Source organism: Vicugna pacos, chromosome 11 (assembly GCF_048564905.1).
Source record: "Vicugna pacos chromosome 11, VicPac4, whole genome shotgun sequence".
In the NCBI taxonomy this organism is placed as follows: domain Eukaryota; kingdom Metazoa; phylum Chordata; class Mammalia; order Artiodactyla; family Camelidae; genus Vicugna; species Vicugna pacos.
The window spans coordinates 30,106,155-30,121,305 of NC_132997.1; the positions used below are offsets into that span (position 1 = coordinate 30,106,155).

A 15,151-nucleotide genomic window follows, 5' to 3' on the forward strand; every position below is an offset into this window, starting at 1 on the left:
GAATTTCCAACAGGATTCCATTAATACTAATTTCACAGAAATGGACAATTATTTTCTATTTTTAAACTTTAAAATTTGGTATTTTTATTAATAAACCAAAGCATAACCTGCTGAATATGAATAAGGGATTATGGTACATTATAAACGTACTGACGCTATTACATATAACACTAGGGGATACAAAGAGTGAGTCCCTGAAAATCTTCATGATTTTTATAAGGAATGCAATTATTTATATATTTCAGCATAACAATGGACTATTAGCTTCCAACTTATGCAACAACAAGTATATTTTTTTTCCTGGGCAAAATGTCTTCAGAGAATTAAGACAGATTAATACTTAAAATCATCTAATGATTTCCAGTTGCCTGTCAACCAAAGCACAAGGAAGTGAGAAACAGAAAAATCAACCTTATAAATTTAAAGTTTGGTAAAACGTAAGCCTGTAAAGCAAAAATCGTTTCCCTTTATCAAAATACATGAGGCAAAACTAAACCTACCCTGTAAGTGTCCACGTACCGGTCTTCCTTTTCTTTGTACTGCACCGCGATGGGCTTGGAGAGGTTTCTACAGAGGAAGAGACGATGGAAAGCACAGGATGCATGTTGGCACTGTCAGGAATAGGTGCCCAGATGCTTGCAGGCAAATAAGAGAGCCACTGGCCAACAGCACAGTGCTTACACATGCTGCTCTGCAACTGACAAGTCGCCGCTCACAATGACGCTTTCGTAACTGTTCGGGCAGACGCAGTTGGGTGTTGGGACTCCGGACTCAGGAGTAACCCAGCCCAGAGCTGCCGCTCTCCCTCCCCTTGCTGGCCCCTCCGCTCGCTCCAAATCCTAACTGCTGCTGCGCTTGGCAGCTGATTCCCACCAGGCCCCAGGTTCCTGTCCCCACCTCCAGACTCCACACCAGTAAGGCAGTGAAAGTGAAGGGCAGTCTGGACAGGAAATACGATCATGAGGAAATGTTACGGAATTATCAGGTTTTCAGGGAAAACTGAAGAAACAACATAGGCTTCAAATGACCACGCTGAGCTCTGGAGCCTGAGCACTGAACTAACTTGCGGACAGCGAGGGGCAACGCTGTGCCGAGAGTTCGAGGAGGAGGCCCTGCTTTTACAGGCTACAGAGTCAAGCAGCAGCTCCCTGGGGCCCGGAAGAAGCGACAGAACAAGATTCAGTGAGGGACGCAGGCTTCCCTGGCCGAGGCGCCATCTGGGCCGCACCAGGATGCAGCCCCTGCAGTGTCAACAGCTGGCACCGTACCCAGATCAACATCAAGATTTGCTCAGACTTCAGCAAGTGAAACCAGGTCTGTTTAGTTGGATGCTGATCTATCTATTTGGGGGGAAAATCACTGCCTCGGGATATTAAAATTAGCAATAGCAAACACATTAATTTCATTTTTGAGACTTTTATAATCCTAAACGCTTTGTTAAAAAGTAAAGATAGCTTTTCAGAATAGATACAAATTCACATCTCAAAATCGGAGAAATCACGTTGCAGATTCTGGCACGCAATTTTTTTTCTAAAGAGTGTAAATAGTGTTTTTTTTTTAACATAAATAATCCTTATTGTGGTTAGAAAATCAGAAATTACTGATGAGCGAAAAACCAAAAGCCAACCATAAAACTGCTTCTAATACTCACAGTGTGTCTGGAAGGGCATATGCCTTTGCGGGCGTCTTCCCCTTATCTGTGTGTGCATATTCACTTTTTAAATAAAAAGAACATCTTTTGCCCCCAAATATACATTTCTACAACAACATTTTTAATGGCGGCAACAGGGAACAATTTACTCAAACCTAGTGCTGGGCATTTAGGTTGTCTCTAAATTTTGGCTACTTTAAAAAATAACATGAGGACTGTCCTGCTGGCTAAATCTTCATTTGCAGGGCCAGGCACTGTTATCAGCAATGACAATGGCACTGAGGTTAGACAAGAAAATGTTCAATTTTTTTCTTAAGAGATGTGTACTAAAGAACACACGAGTGACATAGAAGATACGTGTGATCTGTCTTAAGAAGAAAAAAAAAGATGCAAGTTTGGCAAAGGTCTTCATAATTGAGTTGGGGTGAGGGACATACGGGGGTTTATTATATATTCATTCCATGTTTGTGTATGTTTGAAAATTCTCACAACAAGAACTTTAGTGAAATAAATATGGCATACTGACACAGCCAAAAGGGGCTGACGCCCTCACTCACCTGTAGACGGCGGGGTCGCCGAGATCAAGGGTCTCACTGACGTAGTCGGCCAGGATGAACGGGAACACTGGGTACTGCATGAGGTCGTTGAAGGACCGGCCGGCATGCTTGTTCAAGTGAGTCAAGTATTCGAAGTTAGTAATTTGTCCAGCATACCACAAATTTGTCAGAGCCGTGATGTTGCCGTATTCCAGAAGGTTAGGGAGGTGGTTTGTTAGAATGCTGTGGTACACATCATCACGGACCTCCGAGAGAAAGAGAGGAAAAAAAGCAGATTTTACTTTGGGGCTCATTGGCACGTTCCTACAAAGGACCCTGGGATGCTGTCGGCGTGTCACTAATCCCAAGCCTTCCAGGAAAATACTTTCCCAACAACATTAACGTGCGAAGAACTGAGATTCAAATCCAGGTTTTCCTCCAAAGGTTGGGCTATTTCTCTAGTTACTGAAGAACAGCTGATTTACAGTTTAACGTTAGTTTTAGGTGTACAACATAATGATTCAATATATACATTACATGCCATTTAAAGGTGTTATAAGATATTGGCTGTATTTCCTGTGCTGCCCAGTATACCCTCGTAATGGATATTTATTTCACACACAGTAGTTGGGACCTGTCAGTTCCCAACCCTCCTCTTGCCCCTCCCCTCCCCCCCCAACCGGTACCACTAGTTTGTTCTCTGTATCTGTGAGTCTGCTTCTGTTTTGTTATATTCACTCATTCATTCGTGGCTTGTTATTAACCACAGTGTTCTGCTGCTGGAGAAATCAGTTCATAAACTAAGAAGTATACATGGAAAAGTCACGTATATACAGACCCCAAGGGAAAAAAATCAATAAAGGAACAAGAGTCTTCATCTAAATAAATGCAACGTGATGTAGTAGAAAGAGCACGGTTTTCTAATTAGGCAGACCTGGGCTTTTTTCTTGCTTAAATCCTTTAGGCTGCAGTTACTATATCTCTAATACAGGGGCCATCATACTTATTTCACAAGAATGAAATAAAACACCCTATGTAAAACACAACACTTGATTTTCACTACTGATTGAAAACTAACATATGAAACTTTTTTTTTTAAGAGCCACACAACGTTCTACCACAAAAAAGGGCACGGTATTCTGGTTTCTGCTACAGCGATGAACAGTAACTGGTAACACACGGGAAAAACACACGAACCAGACCCCTGCTAAATACAAACCTGAAGCACTCCTCTTAAACTGTGGGTGCTCCAGGCACAGGAGGAGGAGCCAGGGAGGTGGGGCGTCAGAGCCCGACGAGAGGCGAATGACAAGAAGGAGCCACGGGCAAGGTCGCAGGCGTGGAGAGCCCAACCTGGGGGTCTGCGTCTCCACGGCGAGAGTGTGCTCAGCACGACTGCCCTGTATGCTTGGACGTAGTTAAGATGCTGACTTCATGTTATGTATCTTTTACCACAATTAAAAAAAAAGAATCTGTTCAAGGCAAAAAAGTACCCCCCACCCCCAATCTGCAGTCTAGATCTGAAGGGTGACGAGTATGGAAGGTAAGGCTGATGAAGAGAATTTAGGACAGTCTACACACTACGCTCAGCAAGAGAAGGAAACATTTAGTCATTCAACAAGTATTTAGTGAGCACCTGTATCCTCGTATGTTCAAGGTGCTAAAGCTGCAGCTCTCAACAAAACAAAGCTTACCTTCCATTGGGGAGAAAAGCACTGCAGAGAAAAATAGATCAGAGTGAAGGCGACGAGGGATGTTTGGGGGTGGGAGTGAGGGGGGTTGCTATTTTATTTACAGTAATCAGGGGAGTCTCTCTGATATGAAGGCATTTGATCCGGAAACCTGAAAAAAGTAAGGCAGTGAACCATGTAGATTTCTAGGAGGAAAAGCATTCCAGGGAGCAGCGAGCGCAAAGGATCGGAGGCACTGGTGTCTCCATGGATGGAGGAGGTGGAGGGGCAGGACGGGAGTGAGGAGTGGGGTGGGAGAAGGTAAGGTCAGAGGGGCAAGGAAGTGCCAGGTTACTCAACACTGCAAGAACCAGGCTCTAACGGAGTGACACAGAGAGTGGGCGGAGGGCTCTGGGCAGAGGAATGGCACGATCTGACCTTAGCCGCTGCGTTTAGAATAGTCTCAAACAGGAGGGCTACGGAAGCAGGCAGAGTCTAGTATAATGATATGTGCGCAGGGGGACCATGGTGAGAGCAAGACGGCAGCAGGGAAGCCATCAGGTTCTGGATGCACTGTTGGGGGAGAGCCCACAGAACTCGCTAACGAGCAGATGTGGGGGAGGGAGGAACAAGGGGAGCGGGGATAGTCCCAAGGGTTTGGGCCGGGACATCAGGGAGACTGGAGCTGCTACTTACTGAGATGGGGAAGCTACAGAGAGCTTTTGGGGGGAAGATTAGGAGTTCAGTTCCACACATGTTAAATCTGAGTTGCCAGTGAGACTTCCAAGTGGAGATGCCAAGGAGTAACTTAAATATCTGAGTGTGGCATCCAGGGGAGAGGTTTGGGTAGTGATACAAATTCATCAGTTGTTATAATACAGACAGTACTTAAAGTCAGCAGATGGGATGAGACGAGAAGAGGTGAGGAGGAGGAGCCCTGAGACGCTCAGAGGAGGCATCTGCAAACAAGACGGGGAAGGCACGGCGGGTGAGGCCGAGGGAGAGCTGGGGGGAACCCAGAGGCCCAGGGAGGAGGGGCTCTGGCTTCCTCTTTCCCTCTCTGTGAGGAAAGGGAGAGTAACCAGCTGTGTCAAGTAAGACGGAGACTAGCAAACAGACCACAGGCCGAGCAACATGGAGGTGACCGGGGGTGCCGGGCAGAGGTCACGGGGAGGGTGACGAGCCTCTCACAGGAGCATCGAGGGGAGGATCTGCAGGCCGCGGGCACACAATTTCTCCCAGGAGGTCTTCTGTGAAGGACGGCAGGCAAACAGTAGCAGAAGGGACAAGGTGGCCAAGGAAGGGTTTGTCAAACATGGAATCTACAAGTTGAAACCACTTTCAGGTTGGTTATACATTCGTTCATTTGCTTTTTTAGACGCAGTCACTTTGGGGAATAGAATTTAATATGCTTTTGGAGGACAAAACTAATTTTAATATAACCAAGGGTTTACTTTAATCAGGACTAAGAAACAAAGCAATTTTTATTTGATTTCAGAAACAGTGAGTTAAAGTTTAAATAAGTTAAAACTTCATTTAATCAGTATGACTATAGCTACATCAATCCTATGATCACGTCAAAAAAGTGTATCTATTAATAAAGGTGTTACCTTGGTGTTATCAAATGCTAACAGGAGTGTCCTGCCATTTGTTAAAAATATTTCCACAGCATTATCTCTCAACTGCCACCAACGCTTGTGAACTTCTTTAATTTCTTCGTATGTCCAGGAAAATGATGCTGGTTCTAATTCTCCCTGAAGGCTCTAAAGACAAAGGAAATACATGGAAGTATTTGATTTACATGAAATATAAATAATCATTTTAATTTTAGATTTTTAAAAAGTATCAAAATGCAACAGAAAGTCTTCCTTTTGTGGCAAAATGGCAGATAAGATTCTCTGAAAATCCTCCCACTGCTGAATATTTCAAAATGCTGGATAAAATCTAAGAAAAATATTTTAATTACTAGGTTTCATTTAAACTTTTTTATAGACTATTTTCCAGAGAAGTCTTAGGTGCAAGAAAACTGAGCAGAGAGCCCGGAGTTCCCGTGCAGACCCCTCCACACTCAGTCCCCGTGCTGTGAACGTGGGGACTTGTGTGCTGACTGTGAACACGGCTGAGCCCCCGTTGAATACAGTATTCTGAACTTCAGTCACAGCTGAATCTCGGTGTTGTGCCGTGGATTCATGGGTTTCGACAGATGTTTAATGACATGCGCCCACCATTTCAGTTCTGCACAGAACGGTTCCACTGCTCCGAACCCCCTTGTGCTCCAGCTGGCAACCACTGCTCTTTTTACTGTCACCAGGTTTCCCTTTTCCAGAATGTCACAGAGCTGGAACCACACAGTATGTAGATTTGCCAGATGGATTTTTTTTTTTTTACTAAGCAGTCTTCTAAATATATAGCTGAGCTTGCAAGAAAGGAAGGGAAATGAATTCTCCAGGAGTCAAAGATAAAGAGAAATTTGAAAAACAGCAGAAAGGAGGGAGTGACACTTAGGCCAATTCTGCGTATTTTACTATGGTACTGGGTCCCAAATAACTTTTAGAAGTAGCGGGAGGAAATATGTTACAAAGAAAACAAAATATTTTAATGCAAATGTAATATTCTCATTCTTAAAACTGAATTCCTCCCTGTTTAGCTTCAACACTCAGCATACATTCAATGTAACGTACATCTATTAAGCGTCTATAGGCAAGGTGCCCAGCTAACGTGCTCTGCATGAAATAAACCTAAGTGTGATAAAGAGGGGGCGTGAGGTACTTGTACACACATTTAAAATGCAAAAGAGCAAATGTCCTACAAGAAGTAAGAATTCATGCTACAAAAGTACAGGGGGAGAAAGGGTCCTTCAGTGCACTAAAAAACAAGGGTATTTTTAGAGTTTTCAAGGTGGAAAATGTCACCTTTGAATCCAGAAAAAAGTTGGTTCATGTATCAACTATTGAATTCCATGGCTGCTAAAAAGATACATCTTGAAAAATAACATAACTATACTTTTACTTGCTGGGATCAATACTATAGTAATTGCTATGTAAATTGGGAAAGAGTGCCCACGCAATTTTTTGGGCTGTATTAAGTATTTTAATGAATTTTTTTACATCATTTGTTTTACAACAAAATTTTATGTTTTCACTCATTAATTTCTTTCAGTCAAATATGTACTCACCATTAAATCATACATAATCACATTTAAGTGTATCCTTAGGAAATCCTGGCTTTAGAACTTCTGAAACAAAAAGCCTTATTTTTTCTATTACAGGGATCTCAAAACAATATTTTAATGGCATACAAACCAATTTAAATGGATAAAAAGCTTTACTGTATAAAAAGAGCTAATTAAGAGTCTTTTTTAGGTTATTTTCTGATTAACACCAGTATTGCCAAAAGAATAAAAGCACGGTTACTAAGCTACGTGAATATCAGGATGACTGAAGCTATTCAACGATACACTGTTTTCCTTTCTTTCTGAAGGCAAATGGGCCTGACAGGAAGCTGGGGGAGGCGGGGTGGTTATCTGGGGCTCCTGAGGGTGGGAGTGAGGACCACGCAGATGGGAGCTGAAGTGAGAGGAGCCCTTACAACTGACCCATAATGCTGACACGGGCCTCAGGCCGCCACCGGAGGGGATGACATTGTCTTCTTTGTAAAATTATCTTAAAAAAAAATTCAAATTTACACATAGTGTGACAACAGCTGAACTCTAATAGTTCTACCTGCTCTCTCGTCATGTTAAATGTATGCATTTTGGGAATCTGCCTTGATTTATATAAGTGCAAACGTAATCTCTACTCACCGAACTTTCAACTGTATCAGAAGCGTTATCTTCCACAAAATACATTCCACATTTACCTGCAGAACATAATTGGATGTGAGTTTAAAAATGTACGTGCACTATTACCTTATATGGTTAAAAGCATGCCGTTGGATTTAGCTGGACTGGATTTGAATCCCACTGCCCAGAAACAGTTCCTAATACTCAGTTAATGTATTTTTGAAGAGCATCCACAAGACCTTGGGCAAGCTGCTTAACCTCTTTGTGTCTGAGTTTCCTTATAAAAAGAAGGGGGCAGGAAGAGGCAGGGGAGGACTCTATTTCACAGGTTACTGTGGAATTAAATTTAATATACGTACAGTGGTTATTAACAGTGTCTGGCACAGAGTGCTAAAAAATTTGGCTATTTATTATTACCAGTATTCTTCTTACATTACTAGCATATTATTTGGCTTTATTTTGTCACACATTAGCTGAAGTCAAGTTGTAAACCAAATTTTCTAGCAAAAGAGGAACCCTCAATTATTCTGCTGACTTAAACACTCAATAGGGCAGAACAGGAGCTTAAAAGACAGTCTCCCAATTTTCCCTGCTTCGTAGGCTGCGGTTAGTGCATGTCCCTACTAACGTATCCAAACAGCAGGCCCTTCCCTGGGCTCTGTGCTGTGCGCTGGTCCCCTCCGGTCGCCCAGGGCGCTGCCTGGCTGCCTCAGAGACAGCCACCGTCTCCATCCTGGGACTATGGGGCTTGGTTCGGGCAAGCTCGGAACTCTCCATGTTAGGCCTTGGACGCTACAGAGCTACCCTACAGCAGCGACTCCCAAATTTGAAGGTTAGCAGAATCTCTGCAGGGTTCATCAAAATGCAGACTGCTGGGCCCCAGCCACAGGGTTTCAGATTCCAGGGGCCTGGGGAGGGGCTAAAAATGCGTATTTCTTGGAAGCTCCCTTGGGAGGCGGCCCCTCCTGATCTGGGGAGTGTGCTTTGAGAACAACAGGCCTACAGCACACGGATTGGTTCTTTAAGGGAACAGAAGTCAAGTGGTATAACTTTATTTCATCATATCTTGGGGAAAAAGTTTCTCACCAAATGTACTCTCCATGGATCGACAGCCCTGGCCTTTCTCTCAGAAGTATAATAAAGAATATAAATTGTGAACAATCTCAGAGTGGATTCTTATGCATAGGAATATCTGTTAAAACAGTGGGCATCTACGTATGGCAATAATTCTTTACCCTAAAAATAAAAACTGATATATAATAAAAGGGATGATTAAATATGGAGATGTATACTCATGAAGAAAGTTAACTTTATAAAAATTAAAATGCCGTTCATGTGCTTTTCAGGAAATAAGACCGTCGTTTCTTCACATTCCTGAGTCATATGCGAGGTACACAATGTTAAGGTGAAACAGTCCATGTAATGTTAGAGAAAGTTTATCTCATTTAATGGCAGTGTGTCCAAACAACGCTTCAAATTATCTAAGAATAAAATAAGGCAGGGGGAATACGTGTACAAATCTTCCAAACGCGGCTTACCCAGTAACAATTCACCAGCTGTCTCTCTAGATGGGGCAACGCTGATACATCTTCGATTCACTCTGTCAAAACATATTTAAAAATATGATTAAATGTTTTGACCCATTTCAGAGAGTAAAAGCTTCATTTTATCTAGCAGAAGATTTCAGCAAAGCAGACTGGAGTTTCAAAAGCACAAAATGTCTTGTTAAAATCCACATGAAAATAGTATCTCAGTTTTTGACATTATGATAGAGGAGAAAATGACAGACACTTTTAGAAAAGGTGAACAACCTCTAGACCCTTGTGCAGAATAAGGGATTCAGTTATTTAAAAGCGTTTTCAATATTTCATATTTTCCATTCATTGGTTCATGCCTTGGATAATCCAAACAGAGAAAGGAAGCTGAGCGTTCCAGGAAAAAGAGGGGCTTCTGAGTCAGAAAAGTTCCTCTCTTCTTCAGTCAAGTCACTTATCTTCTCTGAGTCTCAGTTTTTCATCTATAAAATGGGCAGGGTAACAACCTCCACCACCACAAAGACACTACCACTAGTCACCATATACTGATCCAGGCAATACTCCGCGAAACTGGGCGTTACCACCTTCCTCGTGCAAGGGACAAGGAAACAGCCCGAGAGGCTACGCGACTTGCCTGAGAGCAGACAGCTCGGAAGAGGAGGGACTAGAGTTTGAACCTTTAATCACCAGCTAGGTTGCCCCTTGTGGATGTCACCAGCAGTACTGTGTATTTCACAGAGTGGCTAGAAACATCAGCTGAAAAATGCATGTATGCCAACGAGGCCTAGAGCACAAGGACTGAGGTCCGGTGAGTCCTTCCCTTCAAATGTTTGCTCTTTCTGGATTCTGGCCACTCAACCTTGTCCTCTCTTGAGCTGTGTTTACGATCTTTCCTACACCCATGGCATGCTCCAAAATCAGCAGCACATAAGCACTATAACAGACTTTTAAGTCTCTGACACCCAGAGAAAGAGATGGCGTCGTACGGATTCAGATTTACCTGATAGACTCACTTGCAGCTTTGTCTTTTACAGTAGAAGAGAAAGAAGAGTGAGTTTTGTCTTCAAATAGGTAAGAGAGTGGTGGTTTGACCACATCTGTTGAGGAAAAAAGGACATTCTTATCTTTGTGAAGTGAGCAATGTTATCTGCCATACTTACGTGCGGAGTCAAGAAGCCACAATTACCTTCGGATTTCTGCCTATCCTTGAGGAGGTACTTATTTGGAATGGTTAAGTAGCATCTCTGTAAACGCCTCCTCTCCCGATTCGGCCCTTCTGTTGGATCCAACTGCCATGAAGTTGGATAGTAGAGGGGGTCATACCAGACGGCTCTGCGAGCGGAAAGAAAAGAATGCTTTTAGTGGCAATGTGGAGTACTTGCAGCTTTAAAAAATCATTCTAGAAGCTGAATAAATACATCAATGATCTAGTTAATTAACCCCCACCCCGACTACTTATACAATGAGACTAGGAACTGCACACACACAGGACAAAGGGACAGCATAAAGAATAAGCCTCCTTCTGCTCTGGAGTCCCGGGCTCCCTGCCTAGAGGCAGGCTCTGCTCCCAGTTTCTGCTGTCCATTAAATTTTAAAAAAGATATTGCATGATTACCACATGCTTAGCAATTTATCAGATTCAGTATGGTTAACTTAAGAAAAAATGAATTTCCCATTTTGCCTACTATCTGATATAAAAAATAAAATTAGTTCATTTTTACAGTTAATCACATTTCTTATATTTTAAAATAAAGTAATATTGTAAATGAAAGGAAATAGTAGAACTTACTAAATACATATTTAGAAATAGATAAGAGAAAAAAATTTCCCTAAACATATCAAAATACTGGTAGGGATTATTTTCCGTCATTTGAAATTGCAGTTATAATTATTACGTATAGACATTTCTATACCCTGCCTTCCTTCACCGAACACAGTACAGTCTTTACTGTCACCATTTTAAATGGCTAACATTACACTGAGTGGATGCATCATAATGTATTTAACTCTATTACTATTATTATATATTTAAGTGGTATCTAATCCACTCACTAGCATAAACAATGCAGAGATGAAAACCTTTATGTTTACTACCTTTCCATATTTTGAATATTTTCCTCAGGACAGAATCACTAAAATAGGATAACTGGAACTAGAAATAAAATGTTTGTAGGGTTCCTGACATAAAATGTCAAAGTGTACAATGCCACCAAACCTCTGACCAACGGCTGAGACACCTTTCTTCCCGCTGTGGAGATTAGCATCTAATTTTCTTTCCTTCTTTTCTTTTTGGTAACACAAAAGGTAAAACATGGGATCTAAAGGTTTTAAAAAACTAAATTAACCTCCAGCAATATTCACTATTTTCCCACCTTTTTATCAATTCCATTTGTCTTATGTAAAGAGTATATTCATGTCTTTTGCTCATTTAAATTTTTGGGATCTTCATATTTTACTTTCAAATATTTACGAATTTTTAAAACAATAAAAATGCTGACCCTTTGAAATATTTGCTGAAGATAAATTCTCACGTTTTGTTGTTACACTTGTTAAATACACTGGAAAAAATCATAGTTCAAATCCATTCATTTCCTCTTTGTAGTTTCTTCTATTACGTTTGATCTTAGAAAATTATCTGTCCACCAGAGTTGATAAACATCCTGTTTTCTTCTACTTTGTAAACTTTTTGAGTTTAATTCATTCATCTGGCATTTGCTTCCGTGTATAATGTATAGTGCATTTTAGCGCCCCAAAGTCACACTAATCGGTTACCTTAATCAAATTAAGGGAATAATACTTTAATTTCTCTCTTTTCATTATTTGTGATGCATCTGTTTAACTACATTATTAAAGTCTTAACTAGAGAAAGGTCTATTTCCCAACTATCCTGTTTCAGTGATTATTCTTTTGCAAAGATCGTCTTTTACATTTAAAGCCGATATGTAGATTTTAGTCCCTGAACGAGCTAATGTCTCTCCCTCTCATTACTTTTTCTCCCCCAAGAATTTAAAAAAATATTCCCATAGGATTATTCTTCAAGCTAAAAGAAATCACAAATGATCAAACAAGAAATAAACTAAGGAGATAACGTCATGAATCTTTATTCTGGGATGAAAGTAACATCGGCAGATAAAAGGTTCCAGCCCTCGCTGCCCTCCCTCGCTGCCTACCGGTCATGCGTCAGCTGCTGGACGAGCTCCTGCCAGTGTCGGCTGGCGCTCAGGTCCACTTTGTACATGCCTCTGATGTGCTGGATCACCTTCTTCCTCTCAATTCCTTGTGAGAGAGACACTGCCTGCGTAATGTCTGCAGCTATTTTGGATATATCCTTGGATTTTGAATCGAGACGCTGAAAGAGACTAAACAAGATGCCCAAGGGTTGAGCATACGTGGAACATTAAATGTGTATCAAAACATGGCACTTTACAACTAAGGTATATGTGAAGTCTAACGGGTTCCTAAAAGACACAGCTTTCAGAACACGTAAAATCCTACCTTTGCTGATTATTATTAACTGTCTTCTGCCAGTTGGCTTTATTCACGCCTTCTTCAGTTTCATATTTCTTCTGTTCCTAGAAGATTTAGATAATAATATACTACATAAAACTTATTATTTATCACTTAACACTGGCACAGAGCCCAACAAGCGAACTTTAAAACCACGTTAACAAAGGAAAAAGGACTGTCCCCAGGAGTCCAGAATATTAAAATACACTAGCCACGTGAATAACGTAATAACTCCCCTCTGATTCCGCACAGTTTGGGCCGCGGAAGTCGGGTGGCAGAGCTGACCGGGGCTGCCAGGCCTGACGGGTCTGCACAGTTGTTTGCTTCCTTATTTTGCTTTTTCATTAAAGAACCCATGACTTAAAGTTGATAACTGAATTTGCTTGTCACCATTAAAATTTTCCCTTCGCTGATAATGGACAAGGATGACCAGAGAGAATAAAACGCGCCTTAAAACGCACCTGTTTGCTCTCTCACAGTAAAAAGGCAACATAAAGGAAAAAACCTATCGTTTTGAATTGATCATCAATGGTACTCCGTAATAACAAAGATCTTCCAATCACTCTTTAGTTACGCTCAGTGGGCTCTCCTAGGAAAATCTCTTATGGTTCCACCGACCCACCTCTTTGATCACTTTAAGAAGGTCTGACTTGGTTGTTGCGCTGGGAGGGGTGCACTTGTGCCCACACGATTTTAACGCGCTCATGAGCAGCTCCGCTGTGTCCTGCTCTTCGTCATTCAGTTCTTCCCGGTGATTATGTATCAACTCTGACAAATACAAAACTAACTTGGCTCCATGCTTTAAAGAAAAGTAACAGTTTTTTAGTCATAAAGAATTTTTGTTTCTTACATTCAAATCATTTAACCGTAAATAAAATTACACTGCTAGATTTATTTGGTTGGATCTGGTTTAAATAAATCAGCTAAAAAAGACATTTTGGGGAAAACTGAAGAAGCTGTCACACAGTTATGCACTGGGCATACGATGACATTAAGGTGTGGGCTAGTGTTGTTAGGTACAATAATGCTGTTATGGTTATGCAAGAAAACGTCTTTTGAAAAAGGCATGATTTCTACATTTACTTTGAAATGCTTCAGAAAAAAAGAAGCGATGCCAATGTGATAAAAGTACCAACAACTGAGATTCTGGTGATGGTTATATGGCATTCATATGGTATTCACTATTTTATTCTTCTTAGTATGTTTGAAAACTTTCATTGTAAAAGGTAAAAAAAAAAGGAAAAAAGAGGAAAAGAAAGAAAGGAAAGAAGGAAGGAAGAAAGGAGAGAGAGAGGGAGGGAGGAAAAGGGGGAAGGAAAGAAGGAAGAAAGCAAGCACACAGCTTTCTGGGGAAGAATTCTGGAGAGGACTCACTAAGGGAATACAGAAAATGAGTAAGTTCCACGGCTCTTCTCAGGGCAACGCTGACCTGGAAAGGAAACCTTCCTTTAAACCCAGAAGTAAAAGAACAAAAGAATCATGCACATTTATTCTTTCTCTTGGCACAACAGGCACTGGGGACAATTCTAGAACAAAAATGCATCTTTGGGTCCGTGTGTGGATTAGTTTGTAAGCACCCCCTACTCCCCAGGGAGCACTAATGGCGACAAACTCTAAACCAGTAAGGTGTCAGCACTCAATTTTGTGCGTGTCCAGAGAAGGTTTGATTTGAGCCAATCTTTCATGAACGGACCCTATAAATGGAATTAGAGTGTTACTTAAGGAAATGACAGTTTTCCTGCACAGTGTAAATGTAAACTGAACTTTGATTCATAATTTAAAAAAGTTTTTAAAATTTTATTAAAAAAATTGTTTGGGGGGTAATTAGGTATGTATGTATGTATTTGTTGATACTGGGGATTGCACCCAGGACCTCGTGCATGCTAAGCACGTGCTCCACCACTGAGCTCTGCCCTCCCCATTCATGACTTTTAAGTAGCCCTTTCATGCCAGACATTACATCCGAACGTTACGTGTACACTATATATTATTTAGACATCAACTTTGCCAACAAGTTAAACATGCGTAATTTTGCCTTTTAAAAATCTGCATCCATACAAATGTCACTGCATTTGGCTTTAGGATATTTTAAGCTGTGAATAGTCAACAACTGGGTTTGGACACTATTGCATTTTGGGTGACATTTAAATTAGCATGCTGAATCACATCATGTCTTTACCCAAGGTATAAGATGAACACATGCAATGCTGAAAATAGCAAAGGTCCTTTTAATGCAGCATTTGAATCAGTCAGGGGACAGCTGCCGCCAAGCAAATGAGAAGAATGAGCAGGTGCTCTGCAGGTCAGAGGCCCGAGGAGCGGCAAGCAAAGAGCAGTGGTGAGTGACTGCAGTATTTTCAGTGCGTGTCTCAGAGGTGATGTTCTTGATATAACTCCAAAAATACTTCAGTTCAGCTTTCAGTGACATTTTCAAGTCGTCTTAAAAAACTACCAGAAACATTTTTATTTAT

General features: G+C 41.3%; 1 protein-coding gene across 6 annotated transcripts in view; it reads right to left on the reverse strand.

The window, feature by feature from the left end:
• LYST (lysosomal trafficking regulator) overlaps nt 1-15,151 on the reverse strand; it is a 149,188-nt gene that overhangs the window by 34,024 nt on the left and 100,013 nt on the right. For 4 of the 6 annotated variants that reach the window (XM_072971018.1, XM_072971020.1, XM_072971019.1 and 1 more), the window contains 10 exons: nt 13,303-13,479; nt 12,669-12,745; nt 12,344-12,532; nt 10,360-10,505; nt 10,174-10,270; nt 9,177-9,238; nt 7,660-7,715; nt 5,468-5,620; nt 2,209-2,453; nt 501-567 (listed from right to left, as the gene is read on the reverse strand). In XM_072971018.1, the coding sequence (XP_072827119.1) occupies nt 501-567; nt 2,209-2,453; nt 5,468-5,620; nt 7,660-7,715; nt 9,177-9,238; nt 10,174-10,270; nt 10,360-10,505; nt 12,344-12,532; nt 12,669-12,745; nt 13,303-13,479 (1,269 nt within the window). Of the gene's footprint in view, nt 1-500; nt 568-2,208; nt 2,454-3,406; nt 5,180-5,467; nt 5,621-7,659; nt 7,716-9,176; nt 9,239-10,173; nt 10,271-10,359; nt 10,506-12,343; nt 12,533-12,668; nt 12,746-13,302; nt 13,480-15,151 lie in introns of those variants that run through there. The other 2 variants (XR_012077287.1, XR_012077288.1) reach the window with 2 other exon arrangements.